This window comes from Oncorhynchus tshawytscha, linkage group LG20 (genome assembly GCF_018296145.1).
Source record: "Oncorhynchus tshawytscha isolate Ot180627B linkage group LG20, Otsh_v2.0, whole genome shotgun sequence".
NCBI classification, from domain to species: domain Eukaryota; kingdom Metazoa; phylum Chordata; class Actinopteri; order Salmoniformes; family Salmonidae; genus Oncorhynchus; species Oncorhynchus tshawytscha.
This window is the reverse complement of record NC_056448.1, coordinates 45,938,538-45,962,407: the sequence shown is the minus strand read 5'-3', so window position 1 is coordinate 45,962,407 and position 23,870 is coordinate 45,938,538. Positions and strand designations below refer to the sequence as shown.

The 23,870-nt window shown below is 41.5% G+C and overlaps 1 protein-coding gene across 1 annotated transcript; it reads right to left on the bottom strand.

Annotated features, from left to right (window-relative positions):
* Positions 1-11,030: 11,030 nt before the first annotated feature.
* LOC121840216 (thioredoxin-like protein 1) lies at positions 11,031-23,355 on the bottom strand. Its single transcript, XM_042302736.1, has 8 exons — positions 23,125-23,355; positions 22,067-22,163; positions 21,643-21,816; positions 14,754-14,876; positions 13,872-13,941; positions 13,466-13,638; positions 12,654-12,758; positions 11,031-11,425 (listed from the first exon to the last, which is right to left on the bottom strand). Exons 1-8 carry the CDS (start codon positions 23,220-23,222, stop codon positions 11,396-11,398), a joined length of 870 nt encoding a protein of 289 aa, XP_042158670.1. The 5' UTR covers positions 23,223-23,355; the 3' UTR covers positions 11,031-11,395.
* Between the last annotated feature and the right edge of the window lie 515 nt (positions 23,356-23,870).

Sequence of the window (23,870 nt, the reverse complement as noted above, 5' to 3'; positions counted from 1 at the left end):
GTAACAAAATGCTTACTGACAGGCCCTAACCAACAGGTTACCTTACAGTGAAATGCTTACTGACAGGCCCTAACCAACAGGGGCGATTTGACACGCGTATGTTGCATTGCTTGCTATTGGATTAACTGGTAGTTAAAACAACTCAATTCAAAAGATATCATTATATTGTGTTTTTGGTGATTTAAACCAATGTTCTCATTACATTTCACAATAAACTTGTATTTTGAATGAATGGTTGTGTGGTGAGAAATGTTTTCAATCCAAATGAATGAATGAATGTAAAACTGTCTGTGTTACAAGTACGACCTGATTGAAGTTTTGTACTAAGAGTTCTGAAAATGTACTATATAAACTCAGCAAAAAAATAAACGGCCCTTTTTCAGGACCCTGTTTTTCAAAGATAACTCGTAAAAATCCAAATAACTTCACAGATCTTCATTGTAAAGGGTTTAAACACTGTTTCCCATGGAACAGTCGTTAAGACACTAACAGTTTACAGATGGTAGGCAATTAAGGTCACAGTTATGAAAACTTAGGACACTAAAGAGGCCTTTCTACTGACTCTGAAAAACACCAAAAGAAAGATGCCCAGGGTCCGTGCTCATCTGTGTGAACGTGCCTTAGGCATGCTGCAAGGAGGCATGAGGACTGCAGGTGTGGCCAGGGAAATAAATAGCAATTTCCGTACTGTGAGACGCCTAAGACAGCGCTACAGGGAGACAGGGCGGACAGCTGATTGTCCTTGCAGTGGCAGACCACGTGTAACAGCACCTGCACAGGATTGGTACATCCGAACATCACACCTGCGGGACAGGTACAGGATGGCAACAACAACTGCCAGAGTTACACCAGGAACGCACAATCCCTCCATCAGTGCTCAGACTGTCCACAATAGGCTGAGAGAGGCTGGACTGAGGGCTTGTAGGCCTGTTGTAAGGCAGGTCCTCACCAGACATCACCGGCAACAACGTCGCCTATGGGTACAAACCCACCGTCGCTGGACCAGACAGGACTGGCAAAAAGTGCTCTTCACTGGCGAGTCGCGGTTTTGTCTCACCAGGGGTGATGGTCGGATTCGCGTTTATCGTTGAAGGAATGAGCTTTACACAGAGGCCTGTACTCTGGAGCGGGATCGATTTGGAGGTGGAGGGTCCATCATGGTCTGGGACGGTGTGTCACAGCATCATCGGACTGAGCTTGTTGTCATTGCCATCAATCTCAATGCTGTGTGTTACAGGGAAGACATCCTCCTCCCTCATGGGGTACCCTTCCTGCAGGCTCATCCTGACATGACCCTCCAGCATGACAATGCCACCAGCCATATTGCTTGTTCTGTGCGTGATTTCCTGCAAGACAGGAATGTCAGTGTTCTGCCATGGCCAGCGAAGAGCCCGGATCTCAATCGCATTGAGCACGTCTGGGACCTGTTGAATCGGAGGGTGAGGGTTAGGGTCATTCCCCCCAGAAATGGCACTTGCAGGTGCCTTGGTGGAAGAGTGGGTTAACATCTCACAGCAAGAACTGGCAAATCTGGTGCAGTCCATGAGGAGGAGATGCACTGCAGTACTTACTGCAGCTGGTGGCCACACCAGATACTGACTGTTACTTTTGATTTAACCCCCCCTTTGTTCAGAGACACATTATTCCATTTCTGTTAGTCACATGTCTGTGGAACTTGTTCAGTTTATGTCTCAGTTGTTGAATATTGTTATGTTCATCAAATATTTACACGTTAAGTTTTACTTAAAATAAACACCGTTGACAGTGAGAGGACGTTTCTTTTGTTGCTGAGTTTACTTGTGAAAATAGTATGAAAGAGCTAAAACACTGGTTGAATCGAAGTTGTTTTCACATCATTTCAACAGAAATAAATTCATGTCATGACTTTGAATTATGGAAACTAATTTATTTTTCCCACCCAAATACAATTAAATGTTTTGTTGATTTCACGTTGAATTCACGTCCCTAGTCAAAACATCTATCAGAATCCTATCGAAATTCAAAAGTAATCCTATTTGATCCTGTAGAATTCTGTGTCACCTCTATCAGAATCCTATCAGAATCCTATCAGAATCGTATCGGAATCCTATCGGAATCCTATCAGAATCCTATCAGAATCGTATCGGAATCCTATCGGAATCCTATCGGAATCCTATCAGAATCCTATCAGAATCTTATCTTATCGGAATCTATTGGACTCATTTTTTCCTATTGGAGTCTTGTAGGATATTGTCACCCCAATCAGAATCCTATTTGAAGTTTTTGTTGTTAATAGAACCCATTAAATTATAGTTTGTTTGTCATTTGTTCCATTACAATACAACATCCTTAACTACAACATTTTCGTAGATTGGAAACAACAGTTATTTATTCATTTTGGTTTTATTCACCACTAGAGAGTGCTGCGACAAGTTATTTTCAGTATGAGCACCAGTACAGTACACCTTTCTCAACAAAACACTCACTCGAGTTATTTGATCTGATTCTTATTCATGCAACTTCTTGTCTTTGAATTGGAAAGACGTTATCTGGCTTTTTCCGAGAATCTTTATAACGCTTATACACAAATAAAAAGTACAAATAAAATATATTTTTAGGTAGAATAATACAAAGATATGAGCATTTCTTTCATTTAATATGTAATAGTCAGCTTTGCATATACATATGTTTCCTTAACCCTCTTTATGTAGGGAGAGGGAAATAAAAACCTGAAGATGAGACCCCCAACTCCTCCCTACCTCCCTGCCACCCCCAACTCCCTCACTACCTGCCTCCTCCCCCTCCTTCCCTCCCTCCTCCTGGGGGTAACTACCAGTCCTCCTGGGGTAACTATCAGTCCTCCTGGGGTAACTACCAGTCCTCCTGGGGTAACCATCAGTCCTCCTGGGGGTAACTATCAGTCCTCCTGGGGGTAACTATCAGTCCTCCTGGGGGTAACTATCAGTCCTCCTGGGGTAACTATCAGTAAACTATCAGTCCTCCTGGGGTAACTACCAGTAACTATCAGTCCTCCTGGGGGTAACTACTAGTCCTCCTGGGGTAACTATCAGTCCTTCTAGTCCTCCTGGGGGTAACTACCAGTCCTCCTGGGGTAACCATCAGTCTCCTGGGGGTAGTCCTCCTGGGGTAACTATCAGTCCTCCTGGGGTAACTATCAGTCCTCCTGGGGTAACTATCAGTCCTCCTGGGGTAAGTACTAGTCCTCCTGGGGTAACTATCAGTCCTCCTGGGGTAACTACCAGTCCTCCTGGGGTAACTACTAGTCCTCCTGGGGTAACTACCAGTCCTCCTGGGGTAAGTCCTCCTGGGGGTACTAGTCTATCTCCTGGGGTAACTACCAGTCCTCCTGGGGTAACTACAGTCCTCCTGGGGTAACTATCAGTCCTCCTGGGGTAACTATCAGTCCTCCTGGGGTAAGTACTAGTCCTCCTGTGGTAACTACCAGTCCTCCTGGGGTAACTACCAGTCCTCCTGGGTAACTACCAGTCCTCCTGGGGTAACTACCAGTCCTCCTGGGGTAACTATCAGTCCTCCTGGGGTAAGTACTAGTCCTCCTGTGGTAACTACCAGTCCTCCTGTGGGACTATCTATAGGATACTAATATACGATACAATCAAAGAATATAGATTCTAAAATCTGATAGGATTTTTAAAATGTGTATTATTGGAGTCCTATAGGAAATGTGGACTAGTGGTTTGTTGACAACTCAACCAAATGTAAATCAAACCCAGTAGGCACCGTTTTTCCCCACGATGTCAATCGCGTCTTTAGGAGGCACTGTAAACTAGCTTGCTTACAAATGTGTGATGACGAGTGTGTTGTTGCAGAAATCAATAGGTCTATGCTCAACAAAATAAGGGAGGGATGGTGGGGCAGTTGCCATTGTTTTCTTCATTTTGAGCACCTGCCCCTGAAAGGTCTGTGCACTATCCTGTCATGGACACATTCCAGTGGACTCCTGTGTGGGCAGAGGTAGAGAGACACACACACACACACACACACACACACACACACACACACACAACACACAGAGTGATGTGAAACAACAAAGGCCATGTTCTCAGAGCAACACAAAAGAGTTCTAGTTCTTCTAGAGACACGGGAGAGGAATGGTGGCAGGAACAACACAAAGTTCTAGAGTTCTTCTAGAGACACGGGAGAGGGATGGTGGCAGGAACAACATTCTAAACACGAGTTCTTCTACTTGTTGTGTCTCCGATGCCGTACTCTGACGTGCCAAAACATCAGAGACAAAAGGTGACTCGGTTTGAGTGGTTGTCTTGGTCTGAGAGATATAGTCTTGTTTGGAAGGGACTTGTTAGATCTCTTGGGCTGTGTAACAGACAGCGCACATACCTTTGTGGTTTGGAGAAATACCATTTCTCTGGATGAGATTGATGTTTGCAATGTTAATAGATAATGTTAGCCGCTGCAGATGAAAGTACTTCTCTTAAAAGCGTCATTTTTTTAAATTTCAGCACCTGAAAGTGAGAACAAAATGGATACAAGAAAATGTTTCAGTATCATTAAAATCAGTTGAACATGATCACGATGCAATACTCTGATCAGAGTCACACCACTACTTAATCCCACCATACAGCTGTTGAATTGACCAACCTGTTTCAGACAAAATCCCATCCCATGTATAAATCTCGGGTGACCTCAATCTGAGGAATTCATCAAGACCACTAGAGGACAGTAGATGATTGATGGCTGGCTGCCTCCCAAATTCAAAACATAGCTCTCTGGTCCTTATGTCCAGAGACACATTCATTAGACACCAAACAGAAGAAATAGGCCCGAAACAAGGACGGTTCATCTGAACTTGACCAATAAGAAACTCTTATTTTCGTTTTCCGTTGCAAAATGTTTTATTCGGGTTGCACTAATGCATAAGACCCATTTCTCTTCCATCCTATTCTCTTCCACTCTCTCCCCACAATTAGACAGGAGTACAACCTGTGAGGAGAGGATGTTACCGTGCATTAGGATCTATTCTTTACGATGCGATTAGAGACTTACTAAACAATGGAATTTATATGCCTCTAACATACGCCCCTACACGTTTGACTTTGTTTGAGGATATCTAAATTATGCCACATGAATGGGTTAATGCTGTATATGTAGCTAACAGCAGCCACATCTGGAAAACAGTCAAACAACTGGATTCCAATAAATGGCAGATTTTAGAAAAGGTATAGTTGTTTTTTGATCGTTACAGAACATAATTAGTTTTCTCCGTTACTCTCAGTTACTCTCAGTTACTCTCAGTTAGTCTCAGTTAGTCTCAGTTAGTCTCCGTTAGTCCGTTACTCTCAGTTACTCTCCGTTAGTCTCCGTTAGTCTCAGTTACTCCGTTACTCTCCGTTACTCTCCGTTAGTCTCAGTTACTCCGTTACTCTCAGTTACTCTCCGTTACTCTCCGTTAGTCTCAGTTACTCCGTTACTCTCCGTTACTCTCCGTTACTCTCAGTTACTCCGTTACTCTCAGTTACTCTCAGTTACTCTCCGTTAGTCTCCGTTACTCTCAGTTACTCCGTTACTCTCCGTTACTCTCCGTTACTCTCAGTTACTCTCAGTTACTCTCCGTTACTCTCCGTTACTCTCCGTTAGTCTCCGTTAGTCTCAGTTACTCCGTTACTCTCGTTACTCTCCGTTAGTCTCAGTTACTCTCCGTTAGTCTCCGTTAGTCTCAGTTACTCCGTTACTCTCAGTTACTCTCCGTTACTCTCAGTTACTCTCCGTTACCCCGTTACACTCCGTTACTCCCGTTACTCCGTTACTCCCGTTACTCTCCGTGGTTCACATTAAGGCCTATATGGATTAAGTTTTCTTTTCTGCCAATTTACAATTGCTGTGATTTATTGAAGAACTCAGTTTGGCTTCTTCTCTTTTCCTTTTAGAAATACACAGCCTTATTCCTGACCATTTCAATTATTCTACATTTTGTTGTTCCAGCCTGAATTCTAAATGTATTAAATCTTTTAGTTTTGTTTTTGCATCTCGCCCATCTACAAACAAAACCCCATAATAACTAAGTGAAAACATGTTTTTAGAAATCTTTGAAAATTAAATAAATGTCATTTACATAAGTATTCACACCCCTGAGTCAATACATGTTAGAATCACCTTTGGCAGCGATTACAGCTGTGAGTCTTTCTGGGTAAGTCTCTAAGAGCTTTGGACACCTGGATTTAACAATATTTGCACGTTATTATTTTACAAATTCTTCAAGCTCTTTCAAGTTGGTTGTTGATCATTGCTAGACAGCCATTTTCAAGTCTTACCATAGATTTGCAGGAACATTCAATGTCGTGGTAAGCAACTCCAGTGTAGATCTGGCCTTGTGTTTTAGGTTATTGTCCTGCTGAAAGGTGAATTCGTCTCCCAGTGTCTGTTGGAAAACAGACTGAACCAGGTCTTCTCCTAGGATTTATTCCATGCTTACCTCTATTCAGTTTATTTTTCATCCCCCCCAAAAAAATCCCTAGTCCTTGCCGATGACAAACATACTCATGACATGATGCAACCACCATGCTTAAAAATATAAAGAGTGATTTGCCCCAAACAGTCAGGACATAATTTCTATGCCACATGTTTTGCAGTTTTCTTTTCGTGTCTAATTGCAAACAGGATGCATGTTTTGGAATATGTTTTATTCTGTTCAGGCTTCCTTCTTTTCACTGTCATTTAAGTTAGTATTGTGGAGTAACTACAATGTTGATCTATCCTCAGTTCTCCTATCACAGCAATTAAACTCTGTTTTTAAGTCACGATTGGCCTCTTGGTGAAATCCCTGAGCGGTTTCCTTCCTCTCTGGCAACTGAGGTTAGGAATGACGCCTGTATCTTTGTAGTGACTGGGTGTATTGATACACCATCCAAGGTGTAATTATTAACTTCACCATGCTCAGCGGGATATTCAATGTCTACTTTTTACATTTTTACCCATCTATCAATAGGTGCCCTTCTTTACAAGGAATTGGAAAACCTCCCTGATCTTTGTGGTCGAATCTGTGTTTGAAATGCACTGCTGGACTGAGGGACCTTACAGATAATTTTATGTGTGGGTGTACAGAGATGAGGTAGTCATTCAAAAACCAAGTTAAACACTATCATTATTGCTGTGTGTCCATGCAACTTATTGTGACTTGTTAAGAGCATTTTTACTCCTGAACTTAATGCTTTCCATAACAAAGGGGTTGAATATTTATTGTCTCAAAACATTTCAGCTTTTCATTTTTTTCCCCGTAATTTGTAAAAAAAATATTTTAAAAAATGGCTAGAAACATAATTAAAAAAAAAAAAAAAATCTCTATTTAAATCAATTTTGAATTCAAGATGTACTCAACAAAATGGGGGAAGAAGTCAAGGGGGGTGAATACTTTCTGAAGGCTCTGTATATTATGTATTATGTGGTATGACTTCAGGCAACAGCCACAGCTACCAAATAATGTTTTTGTCATAGCACAATTTATGAAAACCCTTGATAATATAGGCTACTACTGTCCTCTTCAATCATTCAATTTATAAATCACATTCCAATAATTAAATACAATGACAAATACGAACGGTACACATACGCATTAGTCAGAGAAACTAGAATTTGATCAAGGAAATAGACCTATAGGCCTCCACTGCCAATTGGCAGATGATCGACTATTCAAAACAACAAGGCTTTTTCACAGTAAATTATCTTCACCATAAATTAACAGACAAAATGCCAAGCTAAGAACTAAATATACAGGCCTAAAATAGCCTAAATAACAAAAAAAATAATGCAGCCGTCTGGCAGCTTTTTTACAACGGTTTGAATAAGAGAAGCATCGTCAAGAATTGTCTTTAATATTACTACTATGTTATTATATTTTTTTCCAGCTGAAAGAATAATTATACTAGATTTTTTTAATAGAAATATCACCAATAATCATATTTTTGTTATATAAACATATTGATATTTTTTATTTAAAACAAATGAAAACATAATTATTAACCATTTTTTGGTATCCACAGAAAAATAACCAACAACATTTGTTGCTTTAATTCAAAGTATAAATGTTACTTAATTCCTAAATAATCCTGTGTAATTGCAAAATTTTAAATCATGGACTTTCTGTATGTTAATGTTCAAACAAAAACTTAAGAAGGGGTAGTGTAAAATATAGCTCACAAATATCTGAAAACCCTTCATACAAATATTGGTTTACCAAAACCTCATAACGTAGCTCAAAACGACCAAAACGGAGAACTGATGAAATCCACCGTTCAATGGAAAGAAGAGCTCTCGGGAGTGAGCTCGGATACATCTGTTGCGTAAGAGGCTATAGCATAGGCTTTGGTGACATCATGCGGTCACAAATGGAATTTACATCTCATCCCCATTTAGAAGTGGACTCAAAGCACCTGCATCTCATTCATTTTCTTCACCAGGCATTATTGTAAACATGGAATTAGTCTAAATTATTTCCACAGGGATGCTCAGTCCTTGACGCGAACTGAAATATAGGTGCGGGGTAGTTTACGTTTCTGTGCCGGAACTGCAATATTTTATAAGAGATACAGGAACTCAAGTAGCATAAAGTGAGGTGCCGGCAACGTTACCACTAACCACGCACGCAGTAACCCCAAGACTGCCGCGCAGCTCCCCCCGGACATCCACGCAGAGCACGTTAGAAATATTAGCCCACACAGAGAAGCACGAGATTGAACTTCCCCGTTAGTTAACACTATTAACGTTTCCCTTTACAGTGGCAATTGTGATCAACGCAATATTAGCCACTTTCAGTGCAACATACCTAAACAAAACAAACTATGCAAGATATGTTGATGTAGGCAGAACACATCAGGAGTAGGATTGTATTGCTCACGACTCATAACCAATCAGAGCTGCAGTAGGCCTATTTTTGAGACAGCTTATTCAAATCTAAGTAGCCAATAGGCAGAGGGTAGAATAATGTGGCTCATTCTCTGTAATAACAGTATGGGAATAATGCATTTTATTTTGTGAAAGTGGTTTCTTGCATCAAACACCACAACATTTTCAGTTACATCCTTGTCTGAAGGACAAGTGGATAAACAGGTTTAATGTTAAGCCCTGCATGTTTGTTTTCTTCAGAAGTCTGATGGAATGTAGGCCTACACTGAACACCACACAATGGCTGCTACTGTAGGCCGAAAGATAGAACAGCTAATTCCATGTTAAAATATTATGGGATGCCTTTTCGCCATTGTTTTTGATGGTAGGCCACTCTGATAGGCCTACTACATTACGATCAAATAGTCACAGTAGCCTGCTTAGCCACTGTTAAAACTGTAGCTTAAAGCAGGTACAGCCTCAGTGTTCACAGTAAAACTGTAGCTTAAAGTGGGTACAGCCTCAGTGTTCACAGTAAAACTGTAACTTAAAGCAGGTACAGCCTCAGTGTTCACAGTAAAACTGTAGCTTAAAGTGGGTACAGCCTCAGTGTTCACAGTAAAACTGTAGCTTAAAGTGGGTACAGCCTCAGTGTTCACAGTAAAACTGTAGCTTAAAGTGGGTACAGCCTCAGTGTTCACAGTAAAACTGTAGCTTAAAGTGGGTACAGCCTCAGTGTTCACAGTAAAACTGTAACTTAAAGCAGGTACAGCCTCAGTGTTCACAGTAAAACTGTAGCTTAAAGTGGGTACAGCCTCAGTGTTCACAGTAAAACTGTAACTTAAAGCAGGTGGTTTCTGTGTTCACAGTAGACATGCCCTGGAAGTTGTACAGAATTTTCACAACGTTCCAAGTTGGACTCTGCAGACCTGAAATTTGGTCAGTGCTGAAAATTTGAGGGAACATTGGGTGTCAGAGATCTCTTTTCCTTGTCTTTGGGTGTCGGAGATCTCTTTTCCTTGGGTGTCGGAGATCTCTTTTCTTTGGGTGTCGGAGATCTCTTTTCCTTGGGTGTCGGAGATCTCTTTTCCTTGGGTGTCGGAGATCTCTTTTCTTTGGGTGTCGGAGATCTCTTTTCCTTGGGTGTCGGAGATCTCTTTTCCTTGGGTGTCGGAGATCTCTTTTCCTTGTCTTTGGGAGGTGGTGTGGAACAACCTTTTTATTTTTTATTCAAGAGACATCAAATACCAATATATGCCTTTTTGCTTGTGTTTTTATTTACAGTGTTTGTCTGAATCACAATAAAAATGCTTGAATGAATTGTTTGAGATGCCTCATCTTGGTGATTCCACTGGCAGACAAGGACGACAGCTCATAGACTTCACATCCAAGACGGCCCCCTATTCCCTATATAGTGCACTACTTTAGACCAGGACCCTATAGAACCCTATTCCTTATATAGTGCACTACTTTAGACCAGGACCCTATAGAACCCTATTCCCTACATAGTGCACTACTTTAGACCAGGACCCTATAGAACCCTATTCCTTATATAGTGCACTACTTTAGACCAGGACCCTATAGAACCCTATTCCCTACATAGTGCACTACTTTAGACCAGGACCCTATAGAACCCTATTCCTTATATAGTGCACTACTTTAGACCAGGACCCTATAGAACCCTATTCCTTATATAGTGCACTACTTTAGACCAGGACCCTATAGAACCCTATTCCCTATATAGTGCACTACTTTAGACCAGGACCCTATAGAACCCTATTCCTTATATAGTGCACTACTTTAGACCAGGACCCTATAGAACCCTATTCCCTATATAGTGCACTACTTTAGACCAGAGCCCTATAGAACCCTATTCCTATATAGTGCACTACTTTAGACCAGGACCCTATAGAACCCTATTCCTATATAGTGCACTACTTTAGACCAGGACCCTATAGAACCCTATTCCCTATATAGTGCACTACTTTAGACCAGAGCCCTATAGAACCCTATTCCCTATATAGTGCACTACTTTAGACCAGGACCCTATAGAACCCTATTCCCTATATAGTGCACTACTTTAGACCAGGACCCTATAGAACCCTATTCCCTATATAGTGCACTACTTTAGACCAGAGCCCTATAGAACCCTATTCCCTATATAGTGCACTACTTTAGACCAGGACCCTATAGAACCCTATTCCCTATATAGTACACTACTTTAGACCAGGACCCTATAGAACCCTATTCCCTACATAGTGCACTACTTTCGATCTCAGACATGTCTTTGGATCCCGAATCAAAGCCCTAACTTCAGGATGGGATACCAGGTCCAAAAACAAGTATTGTACTATAAAAAAGGGTCCAAAAGCAGTGCACTATGAAAGGGAATATGTTGCCATTTGGGACACATGGTTGTTGGTCAGTGCTGTATTACAGTAGAGCTGACTCTGAGCCGGACCCATCCAGCAGCCTTGGCAGACAGACAGCGATCACCACAGCAATATGGCCATTCTTCTCCTCTCCTCTCCTCTCCGCCGTCTCAGTGACTCTCTCCTTTCTTGCCCACAACCTGGTAAAAAAAAACACAAACCGTGTGGAGAAAAAAAGAAGAAAAATGCAAACAATTAAAACTATACGTTTCCATCTAATTGTTCTAGAGATTTTCATATAAATATATATATTTAAATTCCCACCAGTGTGTTTCCAACAAACAGACGTGTTGCAGAATAAAAGCCGTGTGCGATGAGGAAGTGCCGACAAAATGAGTTTCCCCAAGTCGTAGTGGGAGGACCACACGCCATATCATTGACATCGACAAAATGAACTTTTCGCTGAAGTTCACACGTACCGAATAACAATGAATAAGCAAATAAAACTGTAACGTTAAATAGCAAATGCGCCTACTGGTCTTGACACGGGCCTACTCTGGTCTTGACACGGGCCTACTCTGGTCTTGACACGGGCCTACTCTGGTCTTGACACGGGCCTACTCTGGTCTTGACACGGGCCTACTCTGGTCTTGACACGGGCCTACTCTGGTCTTGACACGGGCCTACTCTGGTATTGACACGGGCCTACTCTGGTATTGACACAGGCCTACTCTGGTATTGACACGGGCCTACTCTGGTTTTGTCAGGGGAGCTCTAGACAACGGCTGGTAGATACAGTGCAGGAACGCTAGTCTACATGATGACATTATGGATAAGAGAGAGAATGGTTTTATTTGTCAAAACGGCAGTCATGCATCGATCGTCATGTCACCAGAATAAGACCCTCAATATTTATTGGAAAGGAGCATCAGGATCACTGCACTTTCACCACCCTGTGACGTTTCTAAATGATTTATTCTGTAGCCTAATAAACTGCATGGTTTCCCAGTCGTAGTGGGAGGACCACACGCCATATCATTGCGTGACTCAACGTTTACTTCGATATGATGGTTAATTGTATGAATATTTTCACATTAAAAAAAAGGTATTTCACCACCATTTCTCGCATAATTCATTTTTACAGACACAAAAACATCCACCACGTCGAATGAACAAATGATCTGTCAGCATTTATCAAATTGTACCGAAACTACCCATTTTCATCACAGCCATCGTGATTTTTATTTATACAGAATGACTTTACTCTCAGAAAAACTATGTGGTTATAGTCACAGTATTTGCATTTTATATATATCATTGCAGATCTCATTCAATCTCGACAAGGACGTTGTGAACATACTGTAGTAGACAGGTTCCATCTAACGTGGAATACTCCGATACTCTGTTGGTAGAAATGCCAGATCTTACCCTTTTGAAGTCATTCATGTTTGTTGCTTGTACAGGGGTCCCAATAAAAGTAAGGTAATTTATTTTAGTCGTCTCTTCATCCCCTTGATTGTTCTTCACAAACATCTGTTAGAACAAAACGGAAGAACCACAGATTATATCATTACAAGGGGACACAACCAGTAGAAACTAAAGGATTTCAATTCACGCAGGTTTGGTTGGAACCTAAATTGCAAATCAAGAAGTATTGAAACTCACTATATGCAATAAGAGAGATTCTTTATATCACAGCTAGAGCGTAATAAACTGCAGTTGAACAGGGGAGTACCACGTTTTGCCACTAGATGGCAGCATTGTCCTATATTTACATAACTAATTACACCTGGGCAACATCTCAATAGTTAAATGGGGCTTCCTCCCTCTCCTCCATCAAAAACAGAGTTAAAAGGAGTTTCCTGAAAGGCTTAAACCATATATATATATATATATATTTTAAAAAAAATTATTCATCTGTTATTTAAGAAGAGAACGTACATCTCTTTTTCAAGTGAGAAAGTAGAATACACACTGCTCAAAAAAATAAAGATCTAGGATGTTATTTTAGTGTTCCCTTTATTTTTTTGAGCAGTGTGTATATATATATAAATGAGAGAGAGAGAGAGACTCCTCCACCAGAGTGGTATATGTATATATTAGTTACACTGGAGACAACATAACAATAAATGATATCGAAGTCGTCAGTTCTCTTTATGAACGAACAGCGCATATCGACCTTTTCCCATCGTTTAGAAGCACATCACAAAGTAACACCTTCCAAAACAGTTGCTACTTACGGTGACGCTCTGAACGTTCTGGAACTTGACATATCTCAGCGGAATCAACCCGTCGTCCTTGAAGTCCTCCTCGGCCAGGTCCAGGGTCTGGGTGGCCTCGCTCCGCTCAGCATCGTCAAAGTCCATGGAGCGAGGAAGGTTAATGAAGATCTTCACACACTTTGGTGCCTGGGCTGTTGGGAGGGACAAATGGGACGTATGAGACAACAAAGGCAACCCAAGCTGGCATGGGGAAACTCAACACAACGCATGACCGTGATCGCTCCAGTAAAACGCCAACGTCTACTCAAATGGGCAAAGGATGATATTTCAAAGGCTTTTCCTGAATAAAATTAGACTAGTACGGGTGTTTCACTAGGGAAACGGAGAAACATTTATGAAACACCCGGGGAGAGGAAGGACTCACCGAAGTCAGAGGTCTGCAGCTTCATGGAGTACAGCTTGACAGGTTGGTTAAAGGCCATCGTAACAAGGAGCTGAAGGGGATGAAAATATGGGTTAACTGAGGAGTGTAAACTACACACTGACACCTAAATCTACTAAGACGGTTTAGCCTGCAGGTTGGCCTGAGGTAACACCTGTCAGGAAGACGGTTTAGCCTGCAGGTTGGCCTGAGGTAACACCAGTCAGGAAGACAGTTTAGCCTGCAGGTTGGCCTGAGGTAACACCTGTCAGGAAGACAGTTTAGCCTGCAGGTTGGCCTGAGGTAACACCTGTCAGGAAGACAGTTTAGCCTGCAGGTTGGCCTGAGGTAACCCCAGTCAGGAAGACAGTTTAGCCTGCAGGTTGGCCTGAGGTAACAAAAGGTAACCCCAGTCAGGAAGATGGTTTAGCCTGCAGGTTGGCCTGAGGTAACAGAAGGTAACCCCAGTCAGGAAGACGGTTTAGCCTGCAGGTTGGCCTGAGGTAACACCAGTCAGGAAGACGGTTTAGCCTGCAGGTTGGCCTGAGGTAACACCAGTCAGGAAGACGGTTTAGCCTGCAGGTTGGCCTGAGGTAACCCCAGTCAGGAAGACTGTTTAGCCTGCAGGTTGGCCTGAGGTAACAGAAGGTAACCCCAGCCAGGAGAAGCATACATATGAAAAAGTAACCCAACAGACAAGACATTGTTTTTCACCAGGTGAGTGATATTTTTATCCTTGTAAATATAGAAAAGGGACAACAGATGCAAGTTCTCACCTGTAAAGTCTACTAGAAAGTAGCCACACTGAGGTGAACAACTTCAGCACATTCAGACCGCTCTGAACTAACGAAGGAGACGCTGATGGCGATCTATCCTCAGACTCACCTGCTCATCGCAGTCGGACTCCAGGTAGGTGGTGTCCTTGACTAAGCAGTTTTCAAAGCCGCTCTCGTCGCTCTCGTTTAGGCACTCGCAGCCAGCTTTGTTCACAAACGGCATCAGGTCCATCTGAACACACAGAATCAAAATTATTCAGACAAGGCAAGCCCGTGTTAAGTCCGCATTACAAGGCCATGTTAAGGCCGCATTACAAGGCCATGTTAAGGCCGCATTACAAGGCCATGTTAAGTCCACATTACAAGGCCATGTTAAGGCCGCATTACAAGGCCATGTTAAGGCCGCATTACAAGGCCATGTTAAGGCCGCATTACAAGGCCATGTTAAGGCCGCATTACAAGGCCATGTTAAGGCCGCATTACAAGGCCATGTTAAGTCCACATTACAAGGCCATGTTAAGGCCGCATTACAAGGCCATGTTAAGTCCACATTACAAGGCCATGTTAAGGCCGCATTACAAGGCCATGTTAAGGCCGCATTACAAGGCCATGTTAAGTCCACATTACAAGGCCATGTTAAGGCCGCATTACAAGGCCATGTTAAGGCCGCATTACAAGGCCATGTTAAGGCCGCATTACAAGGCCATGTTAAGGCCGCATTACAAGGCCATGTTAAGTCCACATTACAAGGCCATGTTAAGGCCGCATTACAAGGCCATGTTAAGGCCGCATTACAAGGCCATGTTAAGGCCGCATTACAAGGCCATGTTAAGGCCGCATTACAAGGCCATGTTAAGGCCGCATTACAAGGCCATGTTAAGTCCGCATTACAAGGCCATGTTAAGGCCGCATTACAAGGCCATGTTAAGGCCGCATTACAAACACCAGAGCAGCTTCACAGCGTGCAGCAGCACCACCTGCAATGTTGACTTTGCTTTAGAGAAACGGAGTATCCTTTTGTAGTGGACAGTTAGCTCTGCTTCTGTCTCTTCTGAGATGTTTAGATTTTAGTCATTTAGCAGATGTTCTTATCCAGAGCGACAGAGCGGTTTTTTAAGAGAATTCATCTTAAAAAGATAGCTAGGTGGGACAACCACACGTCTAAGTCATAGTGATTAGGATCGGGACCATACCAGAATCTCAATGTCTTTTTTTTTTTTACTGGCAAAAAAATGAAAACACGAAACAGACCAAACTCTTTAGTCCTTTAAAAAACCTGCTGTATGTAAAATATTGTGCTATAGCTTGGATAAATAAATAAATAAATATGACTCTCTCTGACAACATAGTGACGTTTGTTTCCAACACGGTATTCTCCTAAAGAAAATAAATCTGTTTTGTACAGCGATACTGATATAATCCCAGCCCTAATAGAAACGACACGTTTCCTCAATAAAGTAACTATCAGCAAAGTCAGAGCTAGTCAGAGGCCTGTCCCGAGGCCTGTCCCAAAGTACTGCCATACTGGACCCAGAATTGGCTCGGCTTGGTCAGTCGTTTTCACGGAACTTCTGCAGTACGCTATGTTACGGTCCAGAAGCTTCTGAGTTTGGCGTCCCGCCTCGGGAGAACGGGGAAAGGAACCCGCTATGTTATGGGGCAATTCCACTGGAAACAGACTGATGCCGAAACTAATCACCAAGCCGACTGGGTGAATAGTCTGTCGATGTTCAGACACTGAAACCTAATTTCTTCTGTGAGTCGCTATCGATAAGAGCGTTTGCTAAGTGAATAAATTGTAACTTATTATATGAACATTCGGAGTCTCAGCATCATTATTTTTCCGTGGAATTGCCCCCTTATACACTGAGTATAGTAAGCATTAGGAACACCTTCCTGATATTGAGTTCAACCCCTCCCCCCCTCCCCTCAGAACAGATTAATTCTGGGCATGGACTCTACAAGGTGTCGAAAGCGTTCCACAGGGATATTGGCCCATGTTGACTCCAATGCTTCCCACAGTTGTGTCAAGTTGGCTGGATGTCCTTTGGGTGGTGGACCATTCTTGATACAGACGGGAAACTGTTGAGAGTGAAAAACCCAGCAGCGTTGCAGTTCTTGACACAAACCGGTGCGCCTGGGAGCCTACTACCAAACCCTGTTCAAAGGGCACTTAAATATTTTATCTTGTCCATTCACCCTCTGAATGGCACATATACACAATCCATGTCTCAATTTGGTATGTTATTAGGATCCCCATTGGCTGTTGGTATGTTATTAGGATCCCCATTGGCTGTTGGTATGTTATTAGGATCCCCATTGGCTGTTGGTATGTTATTAGGATCCCCATTGGCTGTTGGTATGTTATTAGGATCCCCATTGGCTGTTGGTATGTTATTAGGATCCCCATTGGCTGTTGGTATGTTATTAGGATCCCCATTGGCTGTTGGTATGTTATTAGGATCCCCATTGGCTGTTGGTATGTTATTAGGATCCCCATTGGCTGTTGGTATGTTATTAGGATCCCCATTGGCTGTTGGTATGTTATTAGGATCCCCATTGGCTGTTGGTATTTCATTAGGATCCCCATTGGCTGTTGGTATTTCATTAGGATCCCCATTGGCTGTTGGTATGTTATTAGGATCCCCATTGGCTGTTGGTATGTTATTAGGATCCCCATTGGCTGTTGGTATGTTATTAGGATCCCCATTGGCTGTTGGTATGTTATTAGGATCCCCATTGGCTGTTGGTATGTTATTAGGATCCCCATTGGCTGTTGGTATGTTATTAGGATCCCCATTGGCTGTTGGTATTTCATTAGGATCCCCATTGGCTGTTGGTATGTTATTAGGATCCCCATTGGCTGTTGGTATGTTATTAGGATCCCCATTGGCTGTTGGTATGTTATTAGGATCCCCATTGGCTGTTGGTATGTTATTAGGATCCCCATTGGCTGTTGGTATGTTATTAGGATCCCCATTGGCTGTTGGTATGTTATTAGGATCCCCATTGGCTGTTGGTATGTTATTAGGATCCCCATTGGCTGTTGGTATGTTATTAGGATCCCCATTGGCTGTTGGTATTTCATTAGGATCCCCATTGGCTGTTGCACTAGTCTTCCTGGGTTCCACACAAAACATAATACAGAATGACATTATACAGAACATCAATAGACAACAACAGCTCAAAGACAGAATGACATACATTGTTTTTTTAAAGGCACACGTAGCCTACATACCAATGTTTACACACAAACTATCTAGGTCACATGGGGGAGAGGTGTTCTTTTATCTGTTTTTTCAAACCAAGTTTGCTGTTTATTTGAGCAATATGAGATGGAAGGAAGTTCCATGCAATAAGGGCTCTATTTAATACTGTACGCTTTCTTGAATTTGTTGGACTAGTAACCGAAAGGTTGCTGGATGAAATCCCCAAGCTGACAAGGTAAAAAATCTGCCCCTGGTCCTCGATGGGACAATTTCATTGTAGAAAGGACTGAAAAGCTCAGTTCTGGTGACTTTTTAAAAAGTACATTCTACTCTAAAAACGAATTGAGAAAAAAAGTGAGCCCAAAAACATACTGGTTAAAAAAAAAAAAATGTTACAATAATTTTCTTAAAATATTGGATCATGTAGCCTATGGTCTTATATGATTAGATGTGCTATTAGCAATTAGCATTATTACCTGTAGCCCAACTGATGAAGCATAGTGGCCATAAAATGTACATGGGCTGAAGCATTGGCGTTTGTCCATCTGCATTCACCCTATTGGACACAGCATCCCGACTGTTAGTCAAGCTGCAATATGTGTCGTTTTGTTGTGGGATCCTGACCAAATTCACATAGAAACGTGAGTTATAGATCTGTCACTCTCATTGAAAGCAAGTCTAAGAAGCGGTATGTATATATGTTATATATGCACTATTCCTATGCTTCCCGTTCTAAAGCCAGTTCGTCAAATGTCTGCCCTGCTAGAGCTGCCCCCCGGTCAACTGTAAGTGCTGTTATTGTGAAGTTGAAACATCTTATTGTGTTATTGACTGTATGTTTTTTAAATGTATAAACCTGTGTTGTTGTATGTGTTCGAACTGCTTTGCTTTATTCTTGACCAGAGGTCGCAGTTGTAAATGAGAACTTGTTCTCAACTTGCCTACCTGGTTAAATAAAAAGTGATCTGGTCTACCTGGTTAAATAAAAAGTGATCTGGTCTACCTGGTTAAATAAAAAGTGATCTGGTCTACCTGGTTCAATAAAAAGTGATCTGGTCTACCTGGTTCAATAAAAAGTGATCTGGTCTACCTGGTTAAATAAAGGTGATCTGGTCTACCTGGTTAAATACAAATACAAGTGATCTGGTCTACCTGGTTAAATAAAGGTGATCTGGTCTACCTGGTTAAATAAAAAGTGATCTGGTCTACCTGGTTCAATAAAAAGTGATCTGGTCTACCTGGTTAAATAAAAGTGATCTGGTCTACCTGGTTAAATAAAGGTGATCTGGTCTACCTGGTTAAATAAAAGTGATCTGGTCTACCTGGTTAAATAAAAAGTGATCTGGTCTACCGGGTTAAATAAAAGTGATCTGGTCTACCTGGTTAAATAAAGGTGATCTGGTCTACCTGGTTAAATAAAAGTGATCTGGTCTACCTGGTTAAATAAAAGTGATCTGGTCTACCTGGTTAAATAAAAAGTGATCTGGTCTACCTGGTTAAATAAAAAGTGATCTGGTCTACCTGGTTAAATAAAGGTGATCTGGTCTACCGGGTTAAATAAAGGTGAAATAAATAAAAAATATTTTAAAAAGCCACGAAGTAGTAGGCCACAGAAGCTCACAGAACGCAACCGACAAGCTTCTTAGACTTGCTTTCAATGAGAATGACAGATCTATAAAACACACATTTCTATGTGAATTTGGTCGGTCAACCCCCCAAAAAAGGGTACACATATTTCAGCTTTAAAGCCTAAAACGTTAACCTAAGGCATCAGATCACGAAACACAAGTTCAAACACATTTTTATCTAACCAAATGATTAGATGGCCTGCAAAAATGTTTTTTCAATTTTAAAACGCACAGAAAGAAATACCATATTGTTCCTTCACAGGAATTACCATCTTCAGAGAATGTTTTTTTGTAATATATCTACAGATCATCTCTGTCTGGAGCACATAAAGCAGTAGTAACAGAATGCGGATCAGGGAGCCAAATGAACGGCTCTTTCAAAGACGTGATTCGGGTTCCTGCCGTTCACCAAAAAGAGCCTTTAGTGCACAAATGACCATCAATGTTGCCCCTAAGCCATTCTTGAAACTCTGGTTGTCATTGTATTTGTGTAAGATGATCCCAGAATTGAAGCAGTAGAGAAATAAACGTTGTAGAAATGGAAAACTGGGATGCCCCCCTCTTTGTTTTTTTAACAAACCAAAACTGATTTCAAAAGAGTTTTTCCCATAATTGCATTAAGAATTGTTGTGCATTGACTGCTGGTGAGAACACATGTCTCCCACGCTATGGGCCTCACAAATTGAATGTGCATGGAGAGGAATATTTAAGAGTATATGATTTACCTTGCATTGAACACAACAACAAGCCAACTAGGTAAATAAATTAACTATTCTACTACGAGGTTGTCTGATTTTGTTTTAATAACATTACAAAAATAGTAGCACTTGCAAGTAATCCATCCACCTGACAGGTGTGGGATATCAAGAAGCTGATTAAAACAGCATGATTATTACACAGGTGCACCTTGTGCTGGGAAGAAGGCCACTAAATGTGCAGTTTTGTCACACAATGCCACAGATGTCTCAAGTTGAGGAAGAGTGCAATTGGCATGCTGACTATATGAATGAGCTGTTGCCAGATAACTGAATGTTAATTTCTCTACCTTAAACCTCCAACGTTGTTTTAGAGAACATGGCAGTATGTCCAACCAGTCCGTCACAACCGCAGTATGTCACAACCGCAGACCATGTGTAACCATGCCAGCCCGGGACCTCCACATCCAGCTTCTTCACCTGATCGTCTGAGACCAGCCACCTGGACAGCTGATGAAACTGAGGAGTATTTCTGTCTGTAATAAAGCCCTTTTCTGGGGAAAAACTCATTCTGATTGGCTGGTCCAGGCTACCCAGAGGGCGGGCCTGGCTCCCAAGTGGGTGGGTCTATGCCCTCCCAGTCCCACCCATGGCTCCACCACAGCCCAGTCATGTGAAATCCATAGATTATGGCCTAATGAATTTATTTCAATTAATTGAGTTCCTTATACGAACTGTAACTCGGTGAAATTATTGCTGCATTAATAAATTGTTGCATTTATATTTTTGTTCAGTATACTTTGCCATTATTTTCTAGTTTATTTGGTAAATATTTTCGTAACTCTTCTTGAACTGCACTGTTGGTTAAGGGCTTGTAAGTAAAGCATTTCACAGTAAGGTTCTACACTTGTTGTATTCGGCGCATGTGACTAATAAAGTTTTATTTGATTTGAATATATTTATTAATTTGGAAATATATGTATAAGGCTATGCCATCTCCAAACCAGTCAGACCCCCTGGAGATGTGAATTGCTACTCTGAACTCAAAAACAAATCTCTCCAGAATGCATAAGACAGAAATCTGTTGCAGTGACTGACAACTTTGACCCCTTGCTTCAGTCATTCACAGAAGTTTAAAATAGACAAAAAAATGTCTGAGTAATACCAATTCATCATATACTCACATATCCCTTGGGAATGTCTGAGTGATACCAATTCATCATATACTCACATATCCCTTGGGAATGTCTGAGTAATACCAATTCATCATATACTCACATATCCCTTGGGAATGTCTGAGTGATACCAATTCATCATATACTCACATATCCCTTGGGAATGTCTGAGTGATACCAATTCATCATATACTCACATATCCCTTGGGAATGTCTGAGTAATACCAATTCATCATATACTCACATATCCCTTGGGAATGTCTGAGTGATACCAATTCATCATATACTCACATATCCCTTGGGAATGTCCGAGTCCTCGTTGCTTCCAGGGTCGTTTTCTACATGCTGCTTGATCTTCTCCTCTAGTCCTGAGGCATCTGCACCCTGATACAGGTCGACGCGCACTTTGTTACGGAAAAACAAAAACGTCGGCGTGGCAGAGATGTTGTTGGCGGCAGCCGTTGCCTGAGAGAGGGGGGAAAAAGGGGGAGATTGACATTGAAGTCACATGCCTAACACCACACACACTAGATTTCGTCATCTGTATTGCTCAACGAATGACATGAGGATGTTGACATGTTTGAGGCTATAAATGTTTTGTTTGTTTTGTTTACAGCGTCTCCTATGACAACAACAACATAATGGAGTACCTGGTGTTTCGATTACGATACAGTAGGATGTATTATTAAAACTCTTTACGCAGAAAGAACCTCACCTGACAGACGTGTACATCGACTTCAAGGAAAACCACGTGTGGGTACTTGTTACTCAACATGTTGAAAGCAGGGGATATTCTGACACAGGGTCGACACCTGGGGAGAGAAGGAGTTTATTAGGAAGCTGGTATTGTCGCGACTACGGTTGTTGTTGTTATTTTTGACGTTAGCGATCATCAAAACGGGCTGTTTATGAACAAAACTAGAACTAAAAAGTTGTAAGCCATACACATGAATTAACTAAAGCTAAAATAGTAGCTAGGTACGTGTTCTTCACCCCTGGGGTGTATTCCTTCAGGCTTTTTTTGGAAACAAACAAAACGTGCCTACCTGGGGTGTATTCATTACGTTTTGTTCTGTTTACCGGAAACAAACAGAACAATACGTGGAGGGGCCTACATGATTTTGTCCAATAGAAACTCTTGTTTTTTTGCGTTTTCCCGTTTGGAGTAAACGGTGTCTGTTGCACGTTTTGGAACAGAGGATTTTTTTTTCACAGAATGTGCGTGAATGAATACACCCCTGAATTTGTCCAATATAAACTATCGTTTCAGTTTGCAACTGTTTTGGCGGAATGAATACACCCCGCTAGTTAAAAGATGCATGTCCCCCTTTCACTGGCAAATTCATTGTAGATGCCTATCAAAACCATCAGATAACTAGCATTGTTGTACCACAAATTATACAGAAAACATTTCACACTATTGCTAAGTAATTGTCAGACTACTGGGTTGCCAAGTACCGCAGCTACTCTGTGGAGTTAGCTTAACATGCTATCTTAGCCTGTCTGATATTGCTAAGTCATAGCTGGCTAAAGCTAACCACCGTTAGCTAGTTAGCCAACGTTGGCGTAGCTAACAGCGTGGTGTTCTCCTGAGTTATTTTATCACGCTTTTTAAGTAGCTTCTTTGAAAGTATTCCCGATACACTACGAAAACCCGAAACCAGTTGACCTACTAGGTAATTATACATTTGCCAATGAAATTGAATCACCCACTTCTGTTTAGATCCGGTCTAGCATGCTAGCCAAGGCCTGGGAATATATTTTGAACCTTACCCTGCCATTGTGAACTTCACTACGGCAAGTCTGGAACCGGCGGCTGTTAACTCAGGTTGAAATTCTGAATCATTCCCGATTACTTTTACCCCGACCATTTTTACAGAATACAACTGTAAATATAGTATTTTATTTACGTCCGATTATATAGAAAACAGTGTCACACTGTATAGACACTGTCCAAAACTCAACTCCTCTCTCGAATCAAAACACTTTCCTGAGTTCCTTGACGAAAGTTGGCCAGTAACCAATGAAAACCAAGCAGGGTGTGGTCAACTTGACTCCACAGCTCAAATAAGTACTGATCCAAGGTCTGGTTTAAAAACCTTAAAGGGCAGTTTAACGATGACATATTTTACATTCCATCTGACCCAGAAACACATTGAATATCGACACAACATTTTAGAGAAAACATTCAGATAGAATGTCCCACACGAGCCTTGTCATTTAAAAATGAACGGATTAATGGATTTTTAATTTACATTTTTGTTATTTATTTGATATTATTTTTGTTGTTTTTTTTAAATATTTTTTGTTATTTCCTAGTCTCTCAGTCAACACAGCCAGCTGAGCAACTGTATTTCTTCCCATAGCATAGCATAGCCAGTTAACCTAGTTAGCTTAAAAGCTAAGCTGCAACAACACATCTCTACAGTGGCTTTTGATAACTGTCCAAGATGAAGGTGTCTAAAATACTCATTTCAATTGTATTTTTAACAAATGTTTTCGTGAATTTGAGAGCAATG